Below are 27693 nucleotides of genomic sequence, written 5' to 3'. Positions count from 1 at the left end.
TGCTAAAAAATACATTTCCATACGCTCCGATTCAATTTATATGTGCCAAATGATCCTTAATAAAACCGTTTTAGTCATTAAAAGCACATTAAAATCTTTGTCACGTTACACTGGACAGTTAATTTTCTTCCGAATCGACAGGGGGCGCTGCAGTCTGTAAAATGAAGACAAACTAGCAACAACAACAAAAAAAATAGAAAAGGCGCGCGGAAAATGAACAGTTTAGAAAAGGGAAGACGTCATTTAAAAAAAAAAAAGAAACAAATATGGACCGCAGAGAAAACGAATCTCCTGCAGATGCAGATAGTACGAAAGAAAGTGTCAGTTTTTCTGATGTAACCACAGTCGTTACAGAATGGATGTTAGACTTCATGTTTGTGAGTTTGTGTCGGCATTTCAAAGAAGGAAAACTGGATGAGTTCAACGAGACGCTGAAAACTTTTGAGAGTGAGTATATCAACGAGTTAAATCGTCAGCCCGCCGTAGTTCCGTCATGTTAAACCACGTCGGTGCTACTGTGTATGTGGTGTTTTTACTGTCAAGATATGTCGTGTTAGCTTCATATTTAGTTTAGTTTAATGGTTAGCTTGTAAAATTTAAAACAAAACTTAACATACAAGTGATGCGTAAGTTCAGTGTAAATATGTCGTTGTATTTGAACGAGCTACTGAAAGGACAGAGATTGTCACAATGTATTTTAAATTATATGGGGTAAAAGTTTAATTTAGGTGTGAACTTGAAATGAAAATACACAGTTGATGCTCTGCTGTTACTGAAGGCCCTTTTGCTTAACTTTCCTGTGTTCCTCTCAAACAGACCCGGGTCGGTCGCTACGACAACTCTCAGTAATCAGTTCCTACTGCTAAGCAACGTCATTAATATAACTAATCTTTTTTTAAAAAGTAAAGTTTCAGCATTTGCAACGTGAGTTTGATGGAAAGGGTGGGTAAGAGCGAATGTATATATCTAAAATATCTATTGTGGACTCCAGTCATACATTAAAAAAAAAAAATTAAGTTTCAAAGCAGCGACTCCTGGAAATAAAGCTCTGTGGGTTATGATATCAGAACCCTTGAATCTCGAATAGAATACCAATAAGCTGCTATTCAAACATTTAAAATGATTGGAGAGACTTTCATGCCTTTTTGGGACGTTCGTTTAAGTCTACTGAAGATCACCCAAAGGTAAACTGAGCGGAGACTGGAGGCATGTATCAGAGTATTTTCAGAAGTCACTACTTTAGCTACCAATCACAGCAGAGCGTCCTTTCAGCATGGTCCCAGTCTCTGATTCAATCAAAATAATCGGTTGTAAAAAGAGGACTCACCCACACACTCAATCCATGCTGCAGGGTTTTTTTTTTTAATTAATTGATATTGCTGTGGCCTCTCCTGCCGTCCTTTTTTTAGTTGATATTTTATGATATGTTTTTGTAACATGCGCAAGGAGAAAGTATGTTTTGTGTTGTGGTGCTGCGAGACTAAGGTTACTTTTGCTCTCTCTCAGCCATTTCTCAGAGAACGTCTCTAAGAGGAAACTCCCATGAAGAGAAAACCTTGATATGTGCCTTTCTAGCAAGAGTCATGCATGGAAAACAGCTGGGTAAGTTGCTTTGGACAGACAGAAGTTGAACGAGACCCTCGGCAAGTCTTGAGCATAATTGAAACAATTATCTGGCGGTTACAGTTTCAGTCTTTAGGATGCTCACCATATCAATCTAATTCCAGTTTTCATGAAAGCACATTTCAAATTGTGTAAACTGGCATTGGAAACGGAAGGCTTAAATGAGGGGTTCAGACTGTAGTTTCTTTGTGCACACACCAACAAAAACAGTAACGATCTGCTTTCCTCCAGATGTCCTTTTTGAAGAAGACGAGTCTGTTATGCCTTTGATGTCTGCTGCCAAATTATGGCCAAACCTTGAGCACACTGTGGCAGATGAAAGTTTATTCAAAAACATCACCATTCTTTTGCTGGTCCAGGTAAATCTGCCGTATATTGAGATATTTTGTTTTTAAGCGACCTTGGGTTATTTGAAAGGCGCTATATAAAACCAAGTCATTATTATTATTATTATTATTATTATTATTATTTCTCCGTACTGTTGTTGTTATTGCTGGAAGACACCGACAGCATTATTTCTTTTTAGAATATAAAAACGTGTCTCTTAACGTGTCCTGGTGTGATAGAATCATTTTAGATATCCATCATAATCTTCTCTGACTGTATTAGTTTGATTCCCAGTACTTGTTTGCTTCCTTGTGTTTGAGGTTGTTCTCACTTTTGAGTGTTTTTTAAGCTTAAACGTTTGCTCCATCCCTAGTCTGTGGCAGTGTGCTTGGAAAAAGGCCAAAGATCTTCAGCCTCCTCTGTCCTCAAGTGGTTCGACAAACACCATAAGTTACCACAGGTAGGTTTTCTCTCGTCTCTTTTTTTTCCTTTTCACAAGCACGTGGCCTCTTCTTACATGTTTGGTGTTCAAACAAATAGACTTGGTATTTGAAGTTGATTGTTTTTTTCTTTTCTTTTCTTACTCTCCTTTATAGAACTTAAGAGCCAAGCTGTCAACTGTGGTGGCTCAGAGGAAAACTTACCACCCCTTCCTCATGAGCTTCAGCTTCAGCCGCCTGCAGGAGACAGTCCAGTCCTACTTGGATACTTACTTGGAGAAAAATCCCTCTGACTATCTTCTTAAGGTGCAGGACTTGAGTAATTTGAGTGTATCGTATGTCCAAACCTGACAAATGCATTCTGTGTTTTTTTTTTTTCAAATTTGGTATCATCTGTTGTTCAGGGTGCTATTGCCCTTTGTGATTAAGGCTCTCCTGCCACCTGAAGGTGTTGTGTCTTCATCATTCATAGTTAATTAACAATTTGTCATGAAATTAGTCGGAAGGGCAAACTGCTACATTCAGCAGGGTTGTTCCCGGGAGGTCTAACAGACTTGTTTATTTGGGATTTTTTTTCATGAGTGATTAACACAAAAGCTGGTGACCTCTAGGAGATTAGACATGGAAGGGTATTGCAATGGGCTCATTAGTTTTGTTCACAGTGTCGCAATAATGAGTTTTACAAGACTATAAAAGGGTAACATTTAGCTGGGGTTCGGGAACAAAGTTGACAGGAATGGAATGACAGTTTCGTGTGGAGGTTTCGGTGTTGGAATGAATGCAATATTCACATTTAACAGTAAGAAAACACCAAGAATTTCGTGAAGAAGCTTTAATTATTGTGGGTTCTTCGAAAGCAACACTTCAAATTAAACTTGTATGTAGCGGCTCAAAAATCTAAATTCAGACACATGACACACAAAAAAAAAAGCTTTCTCAGGGAAAATTTGAATCATCAAGCAATATTGAGATTGAGTTGTTGCGCAACGAGGCTAAAGCTGTCTTTAGAAAACGTAAAAACGAGGCATTCAATCCCACAACAAACTACCAACTGTTCGGCACGGTGGTGGTGGGATCATACTCTGGGGCTGTTTAGCTGCCAGCTGTAGTTTGCAAAAGTTCATGGAGTGATGAAAGAGAAGGCTTACCTCTGAGTTAAACATGCCTCAAACCATCAACAGACACACTGTTGAACATCATACGGTCTTCAGCAGGACACTCGGACTAAATGCATTTGTGGGATGGATAAGGCAGGCTGACATTAAGGTTCTGGTATGATCTTGATCTTAAGTTTAGTCAAAATATGCGGACTCCGTCTTAAGGAAAGAAAATCTTCTCTTCCAGGACAAAAAGAGCCAGCATTGCCATGACATTCATGTCCACGATGAGCGTGTGTTTAGCACTTTACATAAATAGATTTACCTTCGTGACTGTTTGCGTGTAATTAGGCAGCGACGGAGGTGGTCCAGACCCAGAACACCGAGGATTTGGAGGACGTGGTGTCGCAGGATGGCTCTCTCTCAGAAACGCCCATTAAATCAACACAGAAGGATAGAAAGTAGGAAACGGTGCACTCACACCTCCGTTACTCATTGAAAATGTCATGATTTATTTCTGCTTTTTGTTGAACAATACACTGCAAATTATAACCCAGCAGGAAGAATGGGGGTGCTTCCATGTTTGGCTTCACATTGATGTTGGAAGTGTTGCTTTTCAATCAGTATATGTGTTTTGGCTTGATATATGGCATATGTATTGCACATAAGGGGATTTTTAAATAAATGATTTTGGGACACTTTGACAGAACAAAACGGAAATTACTTTCTACGAAAATAACTGACCTGTGGACGCCCGATTCTGCCAAGAAGCCTTTCGTTTCTGTGAAGCGACTCTCCAAAACCGGTATGCCTTAATCTTCCCCGGTTACGCTTTTATCTGTTGCAACAAAACCCGATTTCTGTTAAAAAAAAAAAAAAATTTAAGTTAACCTGCATATGTTTTTAAGTATGAACAAAAGCTAAATGGTTATAAATCTCCTGCCATCAGAGTTGTTTCAGATGACATCCAAAAGGTCACCTGAAGCCTCCACAGCACAAAAAACAAGAACAAAACCAAGGGTAAGTTGGACCGCAGGGGTCATTCTCTGGTGTGTTTGGTTCGATAATCTCAGAGCTGATCCTTCTTTTCCGTTGAGTCCGAGCCTGAAACTGCAGAAACATAATGTCTATGTGTTTTTGTTTTTTTTAGAAATGGACCGCCCGGCTGGACACGTATCTCGAGCACGGTGTTAAACGTCACGGCAAGGGGAAGTGGTCTCTTATCTTAATGGATCATGACTTTGAAGGACGCACAGGCACCATGCTAAAAGACCGCTGGAGAGTTTTAACGAACGCACATCAAGTGGACTGAAGGGAAAGCACACAATATTTTTTCGCCCCTTTTTTTTTTTTTTTTATAAAAGAAAATGAAAAATGGCTGGCTTAAGTTTTTGAATTTGTCTTTAATTTTACTGAAGCATATGCACCCAGCTGCTGCTCCATTTGTACAAAAAAAAAAAAAAAGTCATACCAGCAGATGGTGCTCAAAACAGAACTATTTGAGTGTTTGAGTGGCCATGATGGGTAGCAAATGTAAAGCCTTTTGTTGTTGTTAGGGTTTTTTTTGTGTAATGTGAGCAGAATTTGGAGTGATTGTGCGCTGCGTTTGAATCATTTTTCCGCAGCACGTTGGAATCCAGCCTCGGGGCTTAAGTCTCTTCTTAGGAAATCATGTGGTGTCCTGGCATCTGATCCGAACAGGTGACGTCGGGTCTTCTTGCGAACTGAAGATTCAGATGAAGACAAAGCTGTGCTGTGGTGGGCAGGTGCACTGCTGCGTTTTCTGGACCTTCTTCCATGTCCCGCTGCACCGGGGGTTCCCCACCGCCTGCCAGTGCAGCACAGCTTCTCTGCAACACAGCGACACCACATGATAGTTGTGCTTTTCTGTCAATTACAAGTCCTTTTTTTTCTGCTTTGAGGCAAGATAACTTTTAGCTTTGTGTGTGTGTGTGTGTGTATAATTATTTAGACACATTGAACACAGTAAAAATGTAAATAGAAACAATGCAGTGATGAGTAAACCTCTTTAAATCGATGTTCTTTTCCCAACAGATCCCTAAAAAAACCTCAAATGTTGAAAAATATTTTATTTGTATTTCATGAAGAACATCTCAGATTTGATTTCAGAGACAAGTTTTTGAAGGAAAAAGGGAGAACAAGGCCGTGTTTACTACTGTGTAACTTCCCCTTTTATTTAACAACAGACTGCAAACATCTGAGAACTGAGATCAGCTGCTGGGAATCTTGTCCCATTCTTGTCCGATGTATGATTCGAGCTGCTCAAAATCTACAGGATGCTGTGTTCATGATTTCCAAAAAACTAATTTTAATTAATCTAACCCCCAAAAAAACATTTTACCCATTTGCCTCTGTCCATTTTAAATGAGCTTTTACCCTGCAAATGATTTACTTTGTTCACACACAATGACTTCTGGGTGTACATATGATCACTAAACCTCTGGCCAACATCGGCTCTGTGAGACTTTATATCTCTAAGGTGCTCTCTTTAGGCCCAATTGCGATACTGGCCTGTTAGCGAATTTGTTTCAGGAAGCAGTAAATTAACTAAATTTTAACATTAGTTATGTGTTTTGTATTCTATTGTGAATAAAATATTGGTTTATGAGACTTCCATTGCATTTTGTTTTAAATTACATTTTACACACTGTCTCAACTCTTTGGAATTAGGGTTGTAGGTCCTTAGTCGGTTTAAAAACAAAAAAAAAAGACGCATTTAAGGCTTAATAACTTTCATACTTGTCTGATTCCTGACCATCTCCTTGGCAGCTGCCGCTATTGTTTCGCAAGGCGGGAGGCTCGCACGCCACACACACTTTAAATCCTTCTGAGATGTACCGCATCCAGAGTGTGTGTGGCCGGTTCTCCACCGTGCAGTATGGTGTTCGTGATTCCAGTTTGAATTCAATGCAGAACCTAGTAGGGAGAGGCATGGTCACTGAAGTCACACACAATTACGCTGCAGTATTTGGACACAAGAAAGAAAAGAAAAAACGCAACTAAGCTTGACACAATAATTTGATGTAATGTGACAGTAATTAAGCATATAGATAACTGGACTGCTCACAAAACTCCCCAATGTACTTTTTGAATATGTGCTTTTCACGTGACAGCCCTGAATATTTAGTTTCAAAGGATTGTTGCCGGCCTCAGTGATGCCATATTTAACAGTCTGTATACATACAACCAGCTGAGGGATTGCTTCCTTTTTTAACTTTTCATCTCTTGAATTCAGACACCTGAGGACGAGAGCAGTTTGAGAATACAGAGAGAGGCTTTATAGAAGCCTGATATGAAAACCTACCCAGGATCCAGGGGGTTTCCGTAGCTGTCATGCTTTGGCCTTCCTTTGCCAAACTCCAAACTGCTGATGAGCGCAGTACCTTATCATAGAAATGAATGAATTATTTCTCCTAAAGGGATCAGGGTTAAACCCATTTTGAGATGCCAAACAGGGTGATGGAAATGGATGTATCCAATGTTGGCCGTACCTGAGTTGCGTCCACAGAGGCTGCCCTGGTGGTCTCTATACTCCCTGCAGCCTGCGCTTTCCTTCAGGCTGGGGCAGGGTTCTCCACTGTGACTGGGCTGCTGCTCTATTTGACGGAAACGGACTCTTACGGAAGGCTCACAGGGCTTGGTGCATCCGCTCCAGAAGCTCCAGCTGCTCACGGCACAGTCCTGAGCTGGATGTTGGCGCCCAGTAGCATGGGAGAAACATCATTACAAGTCACAATGTTACAATTAACAGCAAGCGTTGGGCTTTGAACTCTTCTTGTAGACTGCAAAATTATATTGCTGAAGTGAAACTCTGTCGCGCAGCTAAGTTTCCAGGAAATAACTTTAGATCAGTGAAGCGTTGGTAGTTACTTGTGGTATCAGGGTTCCCTGCTCTGTTACAAGTGGTTTGAGAGTAAGCCAAGTGAGCAACCTATTCAGCGACCGAGTCCTGTGATTTTTTTCTCTTCTCGGTTGCTCTCTGTGCTTGCTGACCACGCTTTGATGTGTTAAGCGTGTAGATTTGGTGGCTACCGGCCTATAACGCACATTAAGTACGCTCTGCTTGTTTGACTGGAACTGTAATTGCTACAGCTGATTGACAGAATCGCATTCTTCAAATATTTGTACTAATTCCATTATGTGGGCCAGACCACTGAAATGGGGTTAGACACAGAGCTGGCTGGATTATTTGGTGTATGAAGCTGTGCAGTTTTGTGATGGAGAAACACAAGTAAAAATGTCGTCAGAGGATGAAGAATACAGAATAAACCACACATAGTTTGATGGGACCAAAGATAGGGTTTGGGTTAAGGTTCCAATTTTGCATGCATGATGAAATGTGGTATGTGTCCAACCCTTTCGGCTATGTAATTAAAGGTGCAGTGTGTGATAAGCAGCCCCAGTAATGACTGGATATTGATAAGTCTTCCTCTCCAGCTTTTTTTTTTTTTTTTTTTTTGTCGTATCTGTTGAAAGATCATTTCAAAAGATTTTGTGTTTTTAGCAAGAGTTGGTGTCATCTCAGAGTGGTGCCATAAAGTTAGCGTGTACAGAACAGAGGCGATTCATTCCTCATTCCCCAATCAGTCTCTCCATTCAACACTCACCTGGGCACTCTGTGAAGTAGTCAAAGCAGCAGTCTTTGGTTTTGATGCAGCCCTCGTCACAGTAGCATGTCCCGTACACACGGTTCATCCTCCAGTCTATGGTCGAACAACTCAGGTCTCTGCCCCTGCAGCACTTCCCTGAGCATCCCCCAGTCACCAGGTGCTTCTGTCCTAGAGAAGCAACCACCAACAACCAACAAGCAAGCGTAACAGAGGATCCCATCATAAGTGGTGGTCGTCAGGCCGGTAGTTGACCCCTGAAATGAAGCTGTCGACCCTCGGTTGCCCCGCTGTGTGGCTTCTGCTTTAAATGGGTTTATTCCTACTCTTCTTTGTTCACGCTCATGATCGTGAGAGTGAGAGGTTGGAATACAAGCCCAGCCAAGACTGAGCTCTGCCACAGGAGCCCTTGTGACCTGGAATTCCTGCGTCTGTCTCCTGTGTCTGGCCCGTCCACAGTGTTGCCCTCCAGACACCGCTCCGCTCTGCAAAAGCAGCCAACAGTTCAGAACAACCAGCACGGATCAGACTTCCATGTCTAATGTTGTGTGCTTGCTTTCTCCTCAGACCTGGAGTCTCTTTCCCTGTTGCCAGCTGAGCACCTCCCTCCAGTCAGTCTTGCTTGGGACTGAGGCAGTAGGACAAGGGAGGGGTGAGCTGCTTATTGTGTTCTTTCCCTCCTGCTACTGTTCTTTCTTACTTTCTCACCTGCCTTGTTCTTGTTTACGTGTTCTTTTGAATTCCTTTATCACTTCCCTTCAGAATAACTGTGACCCTGATGCCAGTCTGGCACAGTTGCTCACTGCCACCCCAGATCTCTGAGTCCCAAAAGGAAGGGAGGAATGCGAGCATTTGGCAAGCCTCCAATCAATTGTGCCATAGGGCCCACTGAGAACTCTAAAGCCACCATTCTCACCTCTCTGCCTCTTTCAGTGTTTGTTTTTTTTAAAATAAAAACACGTCAGGCATAGTTTTGTCTGTTTTTCTCAAATGTGTATTCTCCAAATAAACAAAACATTTTAGGTAACATGGTTAAGCTAGCAGTTGATGAGCTTAGCTTACCACGAATACTAAAAAAATAGGAGGAAACCGTTAGCTCTGTGCAAAGGTATACAATTCCAGCCAACACCACCTCTTAAAGGAGAACTGCGGTATTTTCAACATTAAGCCTCTTTTATGAGTCGTCTGCAATGTTTTAGAACCCCCCTCACCGCTTTTTTGATGTTTACTGCTGTCTCCTAGCCTGGGAATTCCCATGCTGCTTTGCGCGCAATTTCATTCTCACTGCAAAGGCAGCCTGGAAACCACCGCCCTTATTTTTGCCTGAGTTAGGGAACCAATCACAGAACGGGGGTGGGCAGCAAGACGATGACGACGTCTATGCGCTACACCGAAGCTTGTAGAGTGTTAATCCAACATGGCAGCGGACACAACGTTACCGTTCGATGCAGCCTTAGAAAGTGTTTTAAGTAGCTTAGAAGCGCAAGTTTATTTTTATTTTACTTTTTTTTCTTCTTCTTCCTCGTCGAATTTCTGTCGCTCTACATACGTCATCTGGTATGAGTGATACAATTGGCTATGAATCGCGCGCAAAGCAGCATGGGAAGAACCAGACGCCATTTGATAGACATTCGTAGCGCCCAATAAACGGCTCTAGGCATTCGTAAACCACGCCTCAAATACGAGAAAATGCACACCTAGTTCCCAGAGCACCATCTCATCGAGATGTGGACGCGTCAGCCAGGCTAGCTGTCTCCGGTATTTGCCTAATTTTGATTCATCTCAACCTGCTTCAGAATGGCAAGTCATATGCATGTCCAAAAAGGTCCGTAAAAGCACCATAAACGTCCGTTTTCAAAATCATCAACTCACCGGAGTGGTTACTGGTGTGCACTGGTAATCCATATCAAATTTCGTTGCGAAAAGTTGCTTCTGTCGTGTTTATTTGACATTTTGTACTGGATGTTCGTTGATATTACTCCGCCACCGCTAAGAAAATAGTTCAAGCATGAACGAGCTGCCAAATAAACAAATAAGCAACTTTTCGCAACGAAATTTGATATGGATTACCAGTGCACACCAGTAACCACTCCGGTGAGTTGATTATTTTGAAAACGGACGTTTATGGTGCTTTTACAGACCTTTTTTGACATGCACATGACTTGCCATTCTGAAGCAGGTTGAGATGAATCAAAATTAGGCAAATACCGGAGACAGCAGTAAAATTCAAAAAAGCGGTGAGGGGGGTTCTAAAACATTGCAGACGACTCATAAAATAGGCTTAATGTTGAAAATACCGCAGTTCTCCATTAAGCTCACAAGTTAAAACTGCGAAGCTTACGTATTATACGTATATAAGTCACATAACAAAAATGAGTTCTCTAACATAACAGAACAGATACGATGGAAACTCAAATGTGAAGTCTCTGAGAAGAACAGTTAGCAAATTGGAAGGCACAAGCAAAATCCATATTTCACACTTAAGGAAGTAAGGAGCCTCACTGTCTAGAGATGTGGACTCTAAAGCAGGTCAGCTTTTATTGAAATAGATCTTTGTTCATCTCATGGAAAAATAAACAATGCCTCTGCTGGGAGGATTTGCAAGGAATGAGCCATTCTGCCCCATTTACCATAGAAGGAGCGGACATTAGTAATAATCTGAATACTTTGCTATCTTTAAAATTAGGCTCGAGCATAGTGGGGTCTCCTTTAGCCTTTTGATTCCTTTTGCTTTGGAGCAGGTAAGTCAAGCGCCAGTAATAGCCTTCATCTTCATCATAATCATCATTACCAGGCATGTGTGTGAATCCGTGTATTTTAAAGTTGAGCAGGTTGAACCCAAAGTCACATCGGATTTTAAAGTACCTGACCATGATTTGGATATTTAAATCCAGAAGTCTATGACAGTTTGTCTGTGTAAGGCTATACTACATTTACATAAGCTACGCACATGCAGTTCAGTGCAGTTGTGCTGCTGATGTGATCTGCCCACTGATGCAAAACGTACAGCTGTACAAGTTTGCTATGGCTTTAGCACGTTGGAAGTTCACATCAAAGCATGTGTGTTTTACATCTGACAGACTCCCGGCATGGACCTCCTGCCCTTGGTGTGCATTTGTCAGAGACAATCAGCCTTCCCATTATAACACACCCTGCTTGGCGTCTTCTTGGTCTAAGTAAGTGGAAAGCAAAAGAGCCTGTGTTGGTGTCTCTCGAGATGTTCAGTAATTGTGTGTGTTTGCGGTCCTCAAACTATTTTTTTCAATTTGCCAAAGACTCAGTTCAGACCGATCACATGCAGGCGGGCACACATGCGCATAAGAATTTGATAAATGTGTATGAGAGCAGAGGTGGGAAAAGACAAAGGGAGACTGATTGAATTAGCTTTGGAACGAACATGACTCCACTTCATTCTCTGGATGTCAAGGAGATGGCAGGGTGACCTGTAGCTCAATCACGCCTAAATGGGGAATGCAAACTGTGGCTGTCACTATGGCAGCACTAGGTTGCTATAGTTTCAAAACACTTGTTGACATGTTTAAGAGTTCACTTTTTTTTTTAGCTCGCTCTGTTTTGTGAATTTAAACTGACTCTGACACCCTTGTGAGATCACATAAGTAACATTTTTCAACCTTCTTTAACCTAAAGAGTAATTCAGACTTATTAGTCTGTGTTTGTTCCTTCCTGATTAGCACCATTATGAATGGAAGCCTTTGTCCATTATCCTTTGAACCCTGAGTGGCTACTACCCGCATGTACATTTGTGTGTTTGGGAGGTTTTGAGTGCGTGTGAGTGATTTACACTGTGTTTCAGGATTTCTGTGGAACTTGGATTTAGTCGTGCACTGGCAATTTACCTTATTGTTTGCAAACAATGTGCCTGTCTGTGTCAGGGCTGCATGAGTCATTATTTGATTAGTTAAGGGGTTGGGTGTTTGACTTGGCTTGAGTCATCAATGCAAAGTTTAAAGGATGTTGAACAGATAAGGGATGGTGAACAGGTGACTCCATGAGATCAAGGCAGAAATATTGAGATTTGCTGCAAAGAATACAGAGGATTTTGTGTATTTATGGGAATTATACACAGCATAGAAAACCCATAATCAGGAAAACTGGGACAACATCCATCCATCCATCCATTTTCTGTAACCGCTTAATCAAACTTGGGAGAGCTGGAGCCTGTCCCAGCTGTCATCGGGGTTCACCCTGGACAGGTCGCCAGTCCATCACAGGGCCACACAGAGACAAACAACCATCCACACTCACACTCACTCCTAGTGTCACCTAATAACCTAACATGCATGTTCTTGGGCTGTGGGAGGAACCCGGAGTACTGGGACAACGTGGGAAATGAAAATTAACCGAAGGGACCCAAGATATTTTGTGTTTGTCCCATGAAATTAATTTTTGCATTTACTTCAGTTTTTGAAACATGACAAAAATATATAATAATAATAGTTGGGACTTTTAAAACAGTTGCAGTCATAATTTCCCACAAAAGGAGTGTCCGCTAAAGGCTCAGTCTGCGTTGAGCAGTGATGGTTTGAAAACAAAGTGCCTCAGAGAAAGTTTGGAAGGTGTTCGCATCTGTCTCCCTCCACAGTGCAGAATATCATTAACGTATTCCAAGAATCTGCGAGCGTGCAAAAAGCAATTGCACAAGCCGAAGTTGATGAATCCTTCATTAGCTGATATAACCGTATTGGCAAGGGATTACGGTGGGAAACCTTAGTCGAGCACTACAATGTGGAAATGCATTCACTTTAAAACTTTGCAAAAAGACAGAAACAAGAAGCCTTGTGTTAGTTTTTTCAGACGTGGCGTTAACTTCTGTGGGCTCGGAGGCATCTGGGATGAGCCATTGCAGAGTAGATACTGCCATCTTGAATACAGACCAATAAGGACTCAGAAATGGACTCAGAGGGTTCCAGAACAATGTCTAAAAGGACCAATCAGACCGTTATCTGCAACAAGCCCAAAAGCAAGGCTCAGTGATGGGATTGGGGTTGTATTAGTGCGCTCGGCAAGCCCCATTTACACTTCTAAATGCTAAAAAGTACATCGAGGTTTTAGATCAATATAGGCCGCCATTCTTTTTCAGGGACTTCCGTGCTTTTCTCAAGATACTCGGTAACCACATTGTGCACATATTACAAAGGCGTGGCTGAGGAATTCAGGGGTACCTGACTGGCCTGCCTGCAGTGCTGACGTGTCTTCAATACAAAAGAAACGTGTACAAAATTTCTAATTGGAACAATGTGGCATCACTAATGGATAAATGACGAGATAAAACATGAAATATCTTGGTTTTGTACTATCTGCAAGGAAATGAAATACAAATGAGTTCAAAATTAACACAAATTCTTTAATATTAAGGATTGTATTACATCATGACTCGCAAGTAGTCTTGGCCTTCACATCCAGCTTACAGCAGAGTCTGTTATGGTAAGACATCCAGTACATCCATGTAGATGCTCCATTAATTACAGGTCATTACTGCTTCTGGATAATAACGCACCTCTCTCTGGGATCCAAGCAGCACAGAGGACTGATGACACTAGTGGCCGCCCTGCTGGCTGGCTAACCTTGGAGTAGCGCCAATACAATGACAACAAAGACTGTTATATTGATGAAAGTTTTTCCCTCGCCTGAACTTGATATCGTCACTAATAACTGTCCGATCATCAGTCACCCCCCGTGGCAGATAGTTCCATATGTATGTAAATCAGTGCGGACAGTAGATGCGGCAGGCTGATGAGGCGAGATGTGTGGGCGGGGAGCGGGACTGACCCCTGCCTCGGTGAGAAATGAAACTTTAGGTAATGATGATGACTACGGGAGACAGGGAGCATCCATCAGTGCAAATTCCATAAATCATATCATGAAATGTCAAAGAGCGGTACGAAGGTTAGACCCCCAGACCATTGTGTGTGCATGTGTGTGTTGCACTGCCAAGGGCAACGTATAGAAATATCACAAAATGCAAAAGCTATGTGGCAGAGACTTGCATTGAAAATCATTTACTGGGATTGTTTTTTGCTCTTTCTTCTCTTTTAGCAAACATCACCTTACTCATATTTGTCAATAGCAGATTTCACAGTAAAATCTTTGCAGGAAGGATTATTGGTTTTGTTATCTTGAGGGTTTTGACCAAAAAGGCCCTAATGAGTATTTGTGACCCAATAAGCTCTGATGCGTCACACATTGGGACATTGGGCCACAGCAAGAAAGACGCTTTATTGGCTGTCCGGATGCCTTCTGATTGTTGATGTTAAAAAACTGTCAAAGCTACCCATGCATACAAATTATTGCTAACACTAATACAGCTCAAAATCAGGGAAACACTGATAAATATGTCCAATTTGAAATCATACGTTGATTGAATTACAAAATGTTTCACACCAACTTCTTCTGTCTGGATGTTTTTGTGGCAAAACAAGAACACCGATTTGCAGCATGTCTGACAGTCCTTGATCTATCACTGTTAAAGGAGTAGTTCATTTTTGGAACTGGGCTTTCTTAGGTGAGATAAACTGTATCACTCTCATGTCTGTCTGTTACACACAAGGCCACAGCTGGCAACTAGTTGGCTTAAAAAAGCACGTAACCTCTGTTTGTGCTCTAACCTACCAAATAACGCATGGTGCACATTTGCAAGGTTAAAAAGCTTCGTCCCGGGACTCAAGCTGGCTTTTGTTTCCTCTCATAATGAGCCAAACGTATTTGGGGCAGGTTTGATTTGAGGCGTTGGCAAAGTTAGAATTTGGCAGACAGGCCACATTCTCAGATCCCTGCAGATAGGGTCTACCGGCATACCATCAAGTCAGGTGAAACAGTAACACAACCAAGCTTTTATTAACCTCAGCTCTACCTACAAATCCTACGGTTAAAAACACATAAAAGTTTGGTTACAATTTTGAGCAAAAGCATGGGCAATAAAGGGTTTGGTGATAAAGAGGAAATTACATCGTCATAATGACACGGAATTGTTGTATTACAAGCCTTAGAATCCCTTAAAGCTGATCATAGTTGATTTAAATGACAACTGTACCTTTGGTCCCAGAGGTTAAAGACCATGGAGCTGCAGTGAAATGATAAACCACTTGTGGGTAGGCCCCAGAACAGCTCCTATTAAAGGCCCCATTGTTGACTGTTTGTTCCAGGTCATTTTGTTTCACTACACTTGAAAGGGACATAAAAAAAAACCTGCAAGAAGAAGGAGAGCCGGTCTCCGTTTGAGCCTGACTGCAGCCCCTTCACTTAGCATGAATAAGGGGATGGATCTGTGTTTCTAGGTCACTGTGTGTCCCTGAAATGAACACCTCACTATCCAGAGGGAGGGAGGTATAAAAACAGAGCTTGACGTTCGACAGCATCTCATTTGTATTTAATAGGGAGTTTGCGGGATATGGTACCTGAAATTAAACACAGCTGGCAGTTTGGTTTCAAAAAGATATCTTCAATCTATCTTCATGACATTTCCAGTCTTTGTTGACTATTCTCTCTCTCTTTTTTTTTTTTACTTCAATCAATCAGCAATGTTAAAAAAAAATGAACAAAAAAAGCATTGAAAGAAAAATCTTTGATCACTCTCTTGAAAGCTTCTCTTTTGACTGAGGATCTGAAAGCTTTTGGACCTATTTGCCTCCACTCACTCTAAATGATCTCAACAAGCCTGCGGGACACTGTGAAAGGGACAGTGGTGTTTGGAAATGAAAAGCCAATAGATTGTTTTTGGGTTTTTTTTACACGAAAATGACTTGAAACTTGATCAAATTGTCTGATATAGGTAAAGAGAACCCAGTTAAACAAATAAGACTAAATCTTCTTTGATGACTGCACGGTGGTGTGGTGGTTAGCCCTGTCACCGCACAACAAGAGGGTACCTGGTTCGAATTCCAGCAGAGGCATTTCTTTGTGGAGTTTGCATGTGTGGGTCCTCTCCAGCTTCACCCTGTCGTCCAAAAACTTGCATGTTAGGTAAATTGTTGGTTCTAAATTGCCCCTAGGCGTGCGAGTGCATGGTTGTTTGTCTCTGTGTGACCCTGTGATGGACTGGCGACCCATTCATTTGTTTTGCAAGCCGGTGCCCCGATTCATTCATAACAAGGATCTAATCAAAGTCTGAGCATCACAACACATTTGTAATTGTTATCATGGGTTTAACAAACAGAAAAAATTCTGCTGAAGCTCGTGAGGCTGGAAAAGGAGACAAAATTACCTCCAAAGACACTGAACTCTACCAATCGACAGTAAGATATGTTTGGGTGAAGGACAACGCTGCATTCAAGAGTTAAGACTCTTATTCCATCCGTGAAACTTAGTGGTGGTTGTTTCATGGTTTGGGCCTGATTTGCCATATCTCCGCAGGATGGATTGGAGCAATGAAGTCTTGATGGTATCCACAAATCTAAAAGAAAAGCGTCTGGAACATCTGCCTGCCCTCAATCTGAGGAGGAAGTCTGGTAAGTAGCAGCTCCACCTGAGAATGGTAAAAGAAGGCTAAAGTGAGTGCTTTGAAAATGTACCGACTGTAGTTGAATAGCTCATTTGTGGAAGAACCTGAAGCGAGGAATCTGATTAGGTTTCTCTTTCTCTGCCAACATGAAAGTCAAGGTTTGGAGGGGCGTACTCTTCTGGTGTGTCTTCAGCTGTGTTCTGTCACAGGACAGTAATACAGATGCAACTGACCTATGCTTTCAATTGAAGCACTGTTTCAGGATTGCTGATTTTGACGTGAGACAAATTCAAATAGCCGATGTCCAAACTGAATCATCACCAAATGATCAAAACAGAACACAAAATCATCTTGAGATATGAGCGAGGCTAATATGTAACCCCCAAACAAAAAGACAGATGCTATGACTGCTGTCTTTGTGAAGAACAATGAACGAGACTATTCAGAGACATGAGCTGCACGCAGAAGCAAAACTATGTGCTATGTGGGAAAGTACCACATTCTGAGATCTGGGGGCACATTTTTGTATCTGTTTTGTGGATCCAGAATGCAGATTATGTTCCATCGCACACTTTTAGCCATTTTCATTGTCATGGTAGTTGATATGTAATGCCTGTGCCAGAATCTGGGTGAAACTGCCTTTATTAAACTGGGTTGGAGGAGGGGGAAAAAACAAGCAAAAGTCCTTTAAAATAACAAAAATAAATTTATTTCATTTCAGGAAGACATTTAACAAGGCACAATAAGGGTTCTCCTAAACTATATAGTAGGTACATATATATTTCACTTACTAACCAAAGCTGAGATATGTGTTTGTATTATCTGACAGACTGCTGTAGTTCAGGACTCGGGATGGAGAGCATCTGCTGTATACCGATCGTACAGAGAAAGAGAAATATGACAGTGTTACTTAACAGCCATTACGAGCCTTTAGAAAGATAAATAGAGCATCTTCATGCAGATGTCGACAGGAACACCACTGAAAACCGTGTGTCGAAGGGATTTACTTAAATCATCATCGGCATTTATTGTTAAAAGCAAATGTCGCTATTTACCAAAGTCAACATCACATGTAACCACGAGAGTCAGGAATCCCAAAATGTGAAGAGCAGCCACGTCAGGCAGCCAATCAAAATCACAGAGGACAAACACGCAGTCAGAACAAGCCACTGAAATGAACACGGGGCCCTTAATGTTTTATTTCGTTCTGTTGTTGGCACAGACTCAAACGTTTTTATCCTGGACCGCTGTGACTCGGTGGGAGGTGATTGTCAGGATGGAGGTTTTCGAGATTTCCTCAAATTCTTGAGCTTATCTTGTCTCACCGTCTCCCCCTCCAATGAGGACAGTTCGGATAACCGGTGGATGAAAGCGCGAGAGGCTCCAACCACTGGGTCTGGATAGGACTGGCCTGGATGGAAGCAACAAGGGACAGAGGAGATGGAAAGAAGAATGCATGGGGAAAAAAACAAGACTTTTCACCACTAGAGTTGGTGAAGTAGGGTGTATCAGTTTAAGATCAAATCTCGGATTCTTCGTTTTATGCATTTTAGTGAAAAAGTGAAAGCAAACGGAGCATGTTTGACGTTAAAAAAATGGAAAGAAAGACTGGAACCAGTTATATTAAGACATAATGACACAGTGCTCTGAGAAATTTTTTTTCACTGGAAAAATTGACTGGAACTTGACTGGAATGAGGTGCAGGGACAGTGCTTTAAACTTAAAGACTGAAACACTAATTACACGTTGAAGGCTGGACTACGTCCTTCTACGCAAACTGTGTTCTGACCGCAGGGAAGTCTATGTAGTTACACATTAACAATCAAATGTGAATGATCAAACCCTGTCCCGTAATGTCCTATCATTAAAATAACTTACTTTTCTGATTGTCTTTAACAGTCATTGGGTGGTAGGAGGGATAGTTCACCTTAGGCCTGCAGAACAGAGGAAAAACAGAGGAAGAGCAGAGGTGGCAAGAGTTTAGAAATAATTGAGAACACCATTTATCTGTGTGGTCAGGTTTAGTTCAGAAAGCCAGAAATACCTGCTGAGCTTGCAGCTCTCAACTGAGAAGTTGTTCCTGCCATTGAGGGCTAAAGGGGAGGAAATGGGAATGGCTGGACTGGTGTTCACCTCATATCTTCCAGGGTAACTGGAAGACGGGTATAAAAACATTTTTAAGACACTATCTGAAACATAGTGCCGCATGCTTCAAGGAGACAGGATTTAGACCAGCACGACCTCTTAAACTTGGATTACTATATTCTGTGCAGCTGAATACAAATACAACCCCAGCTCCACAACAGTTGCCAAATTGCAGAGATTAGCAAATGCCACAAGACTAAATTTGGTTCACGGTACATCACGGCAAATGTTGAAAGTGAGAAATTTGACTTCTTCGTGGAAAAAATTATCTTGAATTATCATCTTGAATTTGATGGCAGCAACACGTCTCAAAAGTTGGGATGGGGGCAACAAAAGGCTGGCAAAAGTAACGGACACTAAAAACAAAGCAACTGGATCAACGTATTACAACTAATTAGGATGGGTTAGGTGAGCAACATGTCAGTGACATGACTGAACTTAAAAAGAGCACCTAAGAGAGGCCGAGTCTCACAGAGGTAAAAATGGGCAGAGGCTCAGCGATCTGCGAAAAACTGCATCTGCTGCAGATGCAGTTTTTTTTTTTAGTTGGGCAATTTCAGAATAACGTCTCTCAACGTAGACGACTGAATATTCCATCATGTACATACAAAAATATACAATAAAGAAGACCCAACATCAGACAGGAGTGGGGCAACATTCCTCTTCCAGAGGTCCAACAAGTGGTCTCAGTTCAAAGATGATCGCAGACTGCTGTTAAAAGGCGAGGGGATGGTTTTGACTTTGGAAGCTTTTTTTGAGACATCTTACCTCCATCAAATTCAAGACAACAGTTTCCTCTGTTCTATTGTGAAATAAGTATTGATTTATGAGATTTACAAATGATTGTACTCTGTTTTTATTCATATTTTACAACCCATTCCAACTCTTTTGGAATTGGGGTACAAGGAAAATAAAGCCACATCTAGTGGACTGATGTTAATTCACTGGTTACCCCAGGGTGAAGGACTGCCCTGCACGGCTGTGGGACAGCTCCTTAGAGAGGCTGAAGGGATGACAGTTAGCAGATCGGTGCACACGGTAGTCTCTTGGCAGTGGAGGAATGACAGTTCTGGTCCTCTCTAACCTCACACCTAACCAAAACAACAATAAATGAGCCTTTCAGTATATCTGACATCAAGGGATTCATTCTTAAAGAAAGACGGCAGTCGAAGGTAAAGTAACATCTTTATGCTTCTAATAAGTATCCACTGAAGGGGGATCTGGGCTCTCCATACATGACGACAACCCCACCTGCTGGCAGTTAGTTTACAGGCTGGCCACACACCCCAAATCCAACACGTTTTTGAGTGTGAGAATGAAAAGGCGACCTCCACCATGCACTCCTTACATGTTTTATCGAACAGAAAGTGCCTCCCGCAGATGTCCTTCATGTGGTCAATATTGTCTGAATCCAGTTTGTCATCTTTTGTCAAGCTCGGAGTCCTGTATTGACTGAAGAAAGAAAAAATATTAGTTGAATACCATCTGCAATACAGAGACGGCTATGACCTATGGCCGCTGAACAGAGCATATTCAGCATACAGTTTTATAATTTAATGTGTGCTTACAGTTGAGAAACTTAGCTGTCCTTTATAGGTACTCCCATCCAAACTGAAAGAATCTTTCATGTGTAGAATCTTTTTTTTCCCCGAAAGGTTTGAAGGTAACAGGTAACAGGTAACAGGGGTGGGCTGTTCCTTCATTATTTCATTTTCAATTAACTAGGCGAAAGCCTCGGTGTCGCCATGTGTGGCATTTGCCTTTGGAGGTTGTTGCTGCGAAGCTAAACAAAGAGATCTGGACATGCACGGTTGCACAATCCAGTAAAAAAAAATAAAAAAATGTTTAGGAGGTTAAATATTTGATTACCCATGTTTACCGTAAAGAAAACACTTCACCAGAGCACCCCTACAGGGGGTAAAAAACAATAACAACACTAAAGATGCTGGAAAACATCTTAAAAAGCCAGAGCATCTCTACAGCGGATTCTCCAGGCAGGTTTTATAAAGTAAAGAGGGAAAAGTATGGAAAAGGTTCATGTTCCACAGCATAACAAAGAAAAGTGATGCACAGGACATGCGGCTTCTGGTGACACCTGCTCATTGTGTTGAAAGATTTACTGTCAGCTAAACTGAACCAATGTGGACTGAACAGTGCTCCACAACAGATGAACGATGAATTAATACTGAGAGAGAAACTTTGCAGTTTTTGAAGGTAAAGTAGTGGAATATTCCTGATCTCAACCCACAGGAGGTGTGTATCATTTGTTGAATGCAAAACTAAGGAGACCCACAATTACAATACCAAAGGATCCTTAAAAAAAAAAAATTACATTTCATTTGCTGTTGTTCACCTGGGCCCACAGGGGGCATTTAGCCCAAGTTGCTTGCTCAAATGTAGATGCGAACACCCTTCAATTAACGTCGACCCTGAACCGTTAAGCCCACAATCGGTAGAAACTGTAGCGTGAAAGTGTTTTAGTAGACGGCACAAATAGAAACGAGTCACTATCAAATTATTCCCAAAAGTGTAGGCTACTGTGTATTATGCTATTGTAGGTACCATCATAAATACTCGGATAGGTTTTGTTGCCACTGCTAAACAGGAGTCTTCAGACGTGCCATGATAACTGAATGTGGATATTTGCTGTGAAACTTCAGTGTTACATTAATGCAGAAACGCCAAAGCTACCCGTCTTTATCATGTGGGCCATGTTGAAGGATAAAATCACTTTTTTTTTTTTTTTTTTTCCATACGTCTTACCTTCCAACTACGAAGCCGCTCAATAAGGCTTTCCCGTCCCTGGACCCTACAGACACACGGTACACACACATATTTACAGCACATATTTAACAGCCGCTAAGCTAGCTGTCTGCCTCTGAACCAGTTAGGTGCGTTTATGGAGCACGCGGACTCACTGCTCAGGGGTGGCATCACAGGAAATTTCCTCATTTGATTTTGCCTGAAAGCTTCTCGTCCTCCACCCGCTCCCATCCCTAAGATCCTGTAGGTCGGGTATCCAGGAGCATCGGGGCCCCGCTGGCTGCAACTCGAGCTTCCCTCGGATATTAATGCCTTTGCGGTAGGTATCGACGCGTTTACCCGGTAGGTCATCATGTTGGGGCTGCCACGCAAACACCTACCGCTGACATTGCCTCAATGTAAAGGTACACCTCACCATGGTTAAAGGTTTCTAGGTTAACTCCAGCTATCCCTGAGTGGTAATGCTAGGCTGCAGCTCTCTATGGTAAAAGGCTACCGAGTTACTGCGTCACTATGGAAACGAGCTTCATCATTGCCCGCAGTCTGTCACAAATTTCATTTTAGGTCAGCTGTCAAAAAGCTTAAATACTCCCCAATACAATTATCCGCGACAGCCATTTCTGTTCCGAGAATTAGAATTTTCAATAACGAAAATATATTTTGGCCCTTAATAGTATTCATTTGTAAAACATATCCTTAATATCTTTTTTTCTACTGTGAAAGTTAAATCCTTCATCGCCCACTTAATTTTACAGGTTTTGAATATCCAAACACTAATCAGAGGAAAAATAGATCCTAAGACATAAGAATGACTTGAATTTGGTGGGGTTTTTTTCTGTGTGTAATGTGCTAAAATAATTCTATAATCAGTAATAATTGTACATGCATGAGACAGCAGTTGATGCAAGAAGAAGTCACACTGACAAAAATCCCATTTTTTTTCACGTTTTTTTATTGTACATCGAGTCCTTTGAAAAACCTGAAAATTTGAAAGAAAAAAATGTTTAGTTTAAAAGATGTTTAGTAAAAGCAGTACAGTGAATACAATATATTTTTTCTGAAATATATCCAGTTTTCAAGCTTAACAGCAAAGATGTGGTTTCAGACATGATTGGCTTATTAACAGCTGGTTTTCAGCACAGTCGATAAGATGGGGAAAAAAGAATCTGCATCATTAACCACATCTCAGAGTTCGTGTTTATTTTCAAGACCCACGTGCCATTTCTACAACTCACCATAACTTTAGTTCATCCTTCGGATCATTCTGTTGATCTGGTCCTCCCTGTTGCCAGCGTCACCTCCCTCCACAAAGTGTGTGGTCTTCTTGTTCATACCACCACGGGGTGACGACAGCTTGAAGGGCCACAGGAAGTTGTTGGCGGGCTTGAAGTTCTTGCCAACTGTGTAGATCTCATGGATGAGGTCCTCAACACTGATGATGCCATATTTGCCTGCAGATTAAAAAGTAACAGATGTACAGTCAATTATAGTCACTGAGCAAAATGAGCATTCAACAAAGTCTTAAATGTAAAAACAAAACGATTCAGTTTTCTGCAGTTTCCAAAGTCAGACCAAATTCACTAAGCTTGCTATCAGCTAAATGCTGGACCGGCATGTGGTTTCAGACACAACTGGCAAAGTTTCAGGATTTTTCTCACCAAGGTCGATAAGACGGGGAAAAAAGTGTGCATCATAAACCACATAAGGAGCCAGGTCTTTATAACAAAGTGTATTGAGTTGAACCATTAAATGTCCATTTTAGGATCAAAGAACAATAAACGGCAAACATGATCAAACTAATGAACCTAGAAAAATCCTCCTCTCATTCGCTTTTCTTCAATCATTAATTCCTGAGGAATAAAGCTCGACTGATTAGAAAAAGCTTGTAAAAACAGGATGTGAGCAGAGCTGTTTTCATACCGAGGGCCTTCTCCACCAAAGCGTTGTCTGTGAGGGCGATACGCTGTTTCCTCATTCTGCCATGGCCACGTTTGTAGATGAGCTCACGCACAGACTTCAAGTTGGGGTATCTGAGGAAACGACACGAAGAACATGATTGGTTTCAAATAAAGTCTGATCATTATACAACACAGGCCATTTTTGCACAGCCGTTATTAACATAGAATCCTTGAAATTTCATTGGTTACCAAATGCCCCAAAATTGTGAAATGTTACACAATAAATGCATTCTTTAAGCTCTTCCAATAAATGAAGTTGAGGTATCTACCACCCAATCCCCTCTGAACATGTGGTTTCACTCAAAAGAAGATTATATTCAGTGACTGCAGGTGCCTGGACCAGACGTTCACGCAACAGCAAACAACTACACATGACAGAGCGCCATATGCAATACTACAGTTTACTATGCAATACTACAGTTTACTATGCAATACTACAGTTTTGCATCACAGTCCACAGTAAGGAGTTACTGACCAACAGCATCACGGTGTGCACGTTCACCAACAAAAAGTTACATTCTGGCCTTCCATCACCCAGATGAACCCATTTAAATGATTGTAGCAATTATGTCCAGCCATGTGTACACGTGTCAAGGCAGAAGCTATATGTTAATCTAAAATAACTAACGCCTTTATATAGCAAACGCTATATTGAGTTTCTACACTAGTTAGCCTTTGTGTCAGATTATTTACCACAACACCTGAAGAACATCAGGGTTGTGCAGGCGGTGCGCAGCCGCTGCTCAATTTATATAAAGCCAATAAGAAAATATAGTGCCAACGAAAATACCCATCTATGGCCTAAGTGAAAAATGTAAAAATCTAGTGTCGCATCGGTGAACATTCACTGTTCTCCTGTTCCGAGTGACTACACTGTGAGAACCCCCCCCCCACCACATCTGGAAGCTGAGAGTGCACTAACTGTTATTTCTGGCCGGTAATTTCAGGTCAGAGTACTACATAGCAGTAGTCATAAGTAGCAGAAACATTCCTTTTTTTTTTTTTAAAATTGGTTCTTACTCATTTAAGTTTTATTTTAGTGTAACCATGATCTCTATAAGACAGACACTGGGTGGTTTTTTTTCTTCTTCTTGCGCAGGTGGTCTGTTTTTCTTGGAAATAAAATCTTTTACATCCTCCAGTAATGGTGTAATTTCTCTCAGAAGAAATTGAAACAACTGGTTTCAGCCCCGTACAAACCACAACGAACAGCAATATGCTTAACACAAGAAATTAAAGATAATACAGATGTGTAAATATTAAAATCATAGAAATGTGGTTTCAGACAAAACTGGCTAAATTTCAGCTGGTTTTCACCATGGCCGATATGATGGGGAAAAAAGTTCAGCATCATTAACCACATTCTACAACTTGTCCAACTCTACGTCAATGGTCCTGGATTCTCAGCTCAATGTTTCTTTATGAGCTTTAAAAAAAAAAAAAAAAAAAAGGTTCAACAGGTACCAGGATGAGAACACATTTGATCAGATTGCACAGCTACGTCTGGCATTAATAACCTTACCCCCAAGCAATGTAAGGCTCTGCAATCCTGAGCATGTTGATTGAGGCCTTGTTCAGCTTGACAAACACACCGTTGAAGATCTGGCGCAGGCGGAGCAGCTGCAGAACTTTGCGGACCTTCGGGCTGACACCGTTGATACTGGAAGGCAAAGATCACTGTTGATTAGTTACTCGGATGATGAGAACTTGAGTGACCCGTTAAAAGGCACTGAGGGTGGTTTCAGAAAATAATTGGCTTATGTTACAAATCTGTATCACCATAGTCGATAAGTCGGGGAAAGAGTATACATCATTAACCACTCAACTGTATTCCCATACAACATATTTACATGGATTGCTACTTTAAACCAATGTGGCAACGGTTCTCTTTTAACAGCACATTGCATTAAACATGCTTGGGCTTAAAGGTATTGTGTATAAAGTAGCAATCCTTGTAAATCCAACCAGTCTGTCATAACAAAGTATGAACCACTCACCCTCTGATCCTGACGACAAAGGCTAGTTTGGGCTCGGCTGGAACGTAGTAGTTTCCCACTTTGCGAGCCATACGGGCAAGGCGGATCTCACGCCTGTACATCTGCCTGTACTCCTTGTGGTACTTCTCAGCCCTCTTGTAGATCAGTTTCCTGGTCACCTTGCGGACCTGCACATAGCAGCAACACATTTCCGAGCAGTTCAGGAACGTGTCCACAACCTTCTGCCACGCAATGAAAACGCTTAACTACACACATGCTCCTTCTCTTACCTTTTTTTCAGCCAGGACCTTCTTGACGCGCATGGCCTTTATGGCGGCGAAGGCCTTTCGCCTTTTTAAAAGGCTCTCAGGGACCGCCTTCACCTTTTTTCTGTCAAAACATTATCAAGAAATAAGGACAAAAAAAAAAAAAAAACACGTTGACAGTGTCTACAATGGAGACAGCTAACTTGCTTAAGTGTCGTGTCTCATCATCACCGCTACTAAGTGGCTGTTAGCTTGCTAGTCTTACAGTTGCCGGCTTCCACTGAGATAGGTATACCCGAGAACGATTAACTTTGCTACGAGGTAAGTTGGTCTATTATTAAGTCTACCACATATTCACATGCTTCATTATTATCTTTACTCCCATTAAAAAAACATACAATGTATTTCTAAACCGCACGCAGGCAGGATAGACTGCCATGTTGTATGATGCTAAACGGACACACTCTATCATTTGAAACTAACTGTAAATGTTCATCATCCTTGATAATACTGCCATTAATACAGTGAATACGAACTAAACATCTTATCTGTACAATAAAAATGTTCAAATGTGGCCGTTTCATTACTGGATGTGTTTAGATTTTAAACAGAGGGAAACACTCACTCTGCGTCCGCCATTGCGATCACCGAGAAAGAGAAATTTTCTTTTGCGCATGTCTGCGTTAAAGGATTTCGGACCTGCACGGGGTGTCCTTCCAGGTGCCTGACTGCAATGTTTTCATGTCAAAATAAATATTCTATAATAAAATTAAATGGCCTAAAAATTGAAAATGTCAGGTCTGGTAAGCTAACTAGTCAACAAAATCAACAATGATGATAATGACAACATCAATAATGATATAAATAATATTTTTTTATTTAAGGTACTTTTATTATATAAATTTCTACTTTGACATACGCCTATTTCACGGCGTTCCAGGCGCGATTTTTAACACTGTGACACGAAAGCGTATTGCAGTTTGAAATGCTACTCTTTCCATCTAAACGCTGCGTGTGACGGTCACGCCCTCGTCAGCCAGCAGAGGGAGCAAACGTCTCACCGATCAAAGCAGGAAAAGCATCCGTGGAGAGGGTCAGAGGATTGCCTTTGCAGCCACTCTCACTGGAGATGCATAACACGTATAGTTCTGTGCAGCACAGGCACTGCGACAGTTATGAAATCCGTACATAATGCAATGTAAACCACTAATGGTGTTGACTTTGGAGGCCCTTTACAGTTAAAGATGCATTAATGAAAAATTGACTTTGGAGCTGATTCAGAAGTCAGACTTGGCTACAGCTTTGCCATTCTTTCCTTGACTGTTTCCATTTGGCTAACCCACATGTTTCCTTATTTTATTTAGTGTGCAAACTGTGGGACTATCTTCCCATTTAAAATCCAGGTGTGTTTTTATTCGAGAGAAAATTTGCCCGTCATGTTCATCTCTGACTTATTTCCCCTCTGACAGAGTTTTAGAAGAAGCGGGCCATCTCTTCTTGTATTGCAATAAAAATGAGTGAGGCTTTCATTTGCAGCGTCTTGAGGACTCTTCCATCAGTCGTTGCCACTCTCCCTCCTCATCTGACACGCCCACCACACAAGGACAGGACATCTGATAGGTTGCTGTCAGATGTTGCACAACATCGAAATGATGTAAACAAGAAAAAAAAGGCCGAAAACAACCTGGTTTGGGGGGGGGGGGCTTCACGTGAGACGTTCTTCAGGTGTCCCTGGTATTCACGTGAAGCACATGTGCCTCCGAGCCAGTTGCCTTTTGTTCATTTCAGAAATTTCATTGTCCAGCCTTTTATACAACTATGTGTACGTAACCTACCTTGCTGACATACTTTCCCTTTTCCAGCACGAGGACCACCAGTTGGCACTCGGTGTATATTAGACAATCATAATGAATGAATAAAACAAAAGTATATGGAGAAAAGGGTGTTCTTGAAGGCGAAACAACGGTTTTGCTTGTTACATGCACGGACATTTGCAAGATATGGCCGGTGAT

The 27693-nt window shown here is 41.5% G+C and overlaps 4 protein-coding genes and 3 non-coding genes across 8 annotated transcripts; 1 reads left to right on the top strand and 6 right to left on the bottom strand.

Moving 5' to 3' along the window:
- Positions 1-191: 191 nt before the first annotated feature.
- Positions 192-6118, top strand: terf1 (telomeric repeat binding factor (NIMA-interacting) 1). Its single transcript, XM_075452589.1, has 9 exons — positions 192-447; positions 1507-1602; positions 1855-1982; positions 2324-2410; positions 2547-2696; positions 3839-3948; positions 4195-4292; positions 4437-4507; positions 4638-6118. Exons 1-9 carry the CDS (start codon positions 267-269, stop codon positions 4797-4799), a joined length of 1083 nt encoding a protein of 360 aa, XP_075308704.1. The 5' UTR covers positions 192-266; the 3' UTR covers positions 4800-6118.
- Positions 3242-8752, bottom strand: sbspon (somatomedin B and thrombospondin type 1 domain containing). Of its 2 annotated transcripts, XM_075452591.1 has the most exons (6): positions 8685-8745; positions 8116-8600; positions 7000-7194; positions 6813-6891; positions 6248-6424; positions 3242-5337 (listed from the first exon to the last, which is right to left on the bottom strand). In XM_075452591.1, exons 2-6 carry the CDS (start codon positions 8339-8341, stop codon positions 5220-5222), a joined length of 795 nt encoding a protein of 264 aa, XP_075308706.1. In that variant the 5' UTR covers positions 8342-8600; positions 8685-8745; the 3' UTR covers positions 3242-5219. The 2 variants fall into 2 exon arrangements, with proteins under 2 accessions (XP_075308706.1, XP_075308705.1); XM_075452590.1 differs by having other exon boundaries at positions 8116-8752.
- Positions 8753-17296: 8544 nt separating this feature from the next.
- On the bottom strand, positions 17297-22084 carry c20h8orf89 (chromosome 20 C8orf89 homolog). Its single transcript, XM_075452979.1, has 7 exons — positions 21637-22084; positions 21482-21527; positions 20067-20170; positions 19671-19809; positions 18618-18725; positions 18452-18507; positions 17297-17984 (listed from the first exon to the last, which is right to left on the bottom strand). The coding sequence occupies exons 1-7, from the start codon at positions 21833-21835 to the stop codon at positions 17845-17847; spliced, it is 792 nt and encodes a 263-aa protein (XP_075309094.1). The 5' UTR covers positions 21836-22084; the 3' UTR covers positions 17297-17844.
- A 328-nt stretch (positions 22085-22412) lies between these two features.
- On the bottom strand, positions 22413-26344 carry rpl7 (ribosomal protein L7). Its single transcript, XM_075452980.1, has 7 exons — positions 26307-26344; positions 25706-25805; positions 25437-25603; positions 24962-25099; positions 23402-23511; positions 22717-22932; positions 22413-22460 (listed from the first exon to the last, which is right to left on the bottom strand). Exons 1-6 carry the CDS (start codon positions 26318-26320, stop codon positions 22724-22726), a joined length of 738 nt encoding a protein of 245 aa, XP_075309095.1. The 5' UTR covers positions 26321-26344; the 3' UTR covers positions 22413-22460; positions 22717-22723.
- Positions 22574-22666, bottom strand: LOC142370541 (small nucleolar SNORD12/SNORD106). Its single transcript, XR_012767869.1, has one exon. It is a non-coding gene; the product is annotated as a small nucleolar SNORD12/SNORD106 (small nucleolar RNA).
- LOC142370534 (small nucleolar SNORD12/SNORD106) lies at positions 23094-23185 on the bottom strand. The gene has a single exon (XR_012767863.1). It is a non-coding gene; the product is annotated as a small nucleolar SNORD12/SNORD106 (small nucleolar RNA).
- Positions 24712-24803, bottom strand: LOC142370540 (small nucleolar SNORD12/SNORD106). Its single transcript, XR_012767868.1, has one exon. It is a non-coding gene; the product is annotated as a small nucleolar SNORD12/SNORD106 (small nucleolar RNA).
- Positions 26345-27693: the final 1349 nt, after the last annotated feature.

Source organism: Odontesthes bonariensis, chromosome 20, assembly GCF_027942865.1.
Source record: "Odontesthes bonariensis isolate fOdoBon6 chromosome 20, fOdoBon6.hap1, whole genome shotgun sequence".
Lineage (NCBI taxonomy): Eukaryota > Metazoa > Chordata > Actinopteri > Atheriniformes > Atherinopsidae > Odontesthes > Odontesthes bonariensis.
Note: the sequence above shows the minus strand (reverse complement) of the source record. Positions and strands in the feature narration are given on the sequence as shown.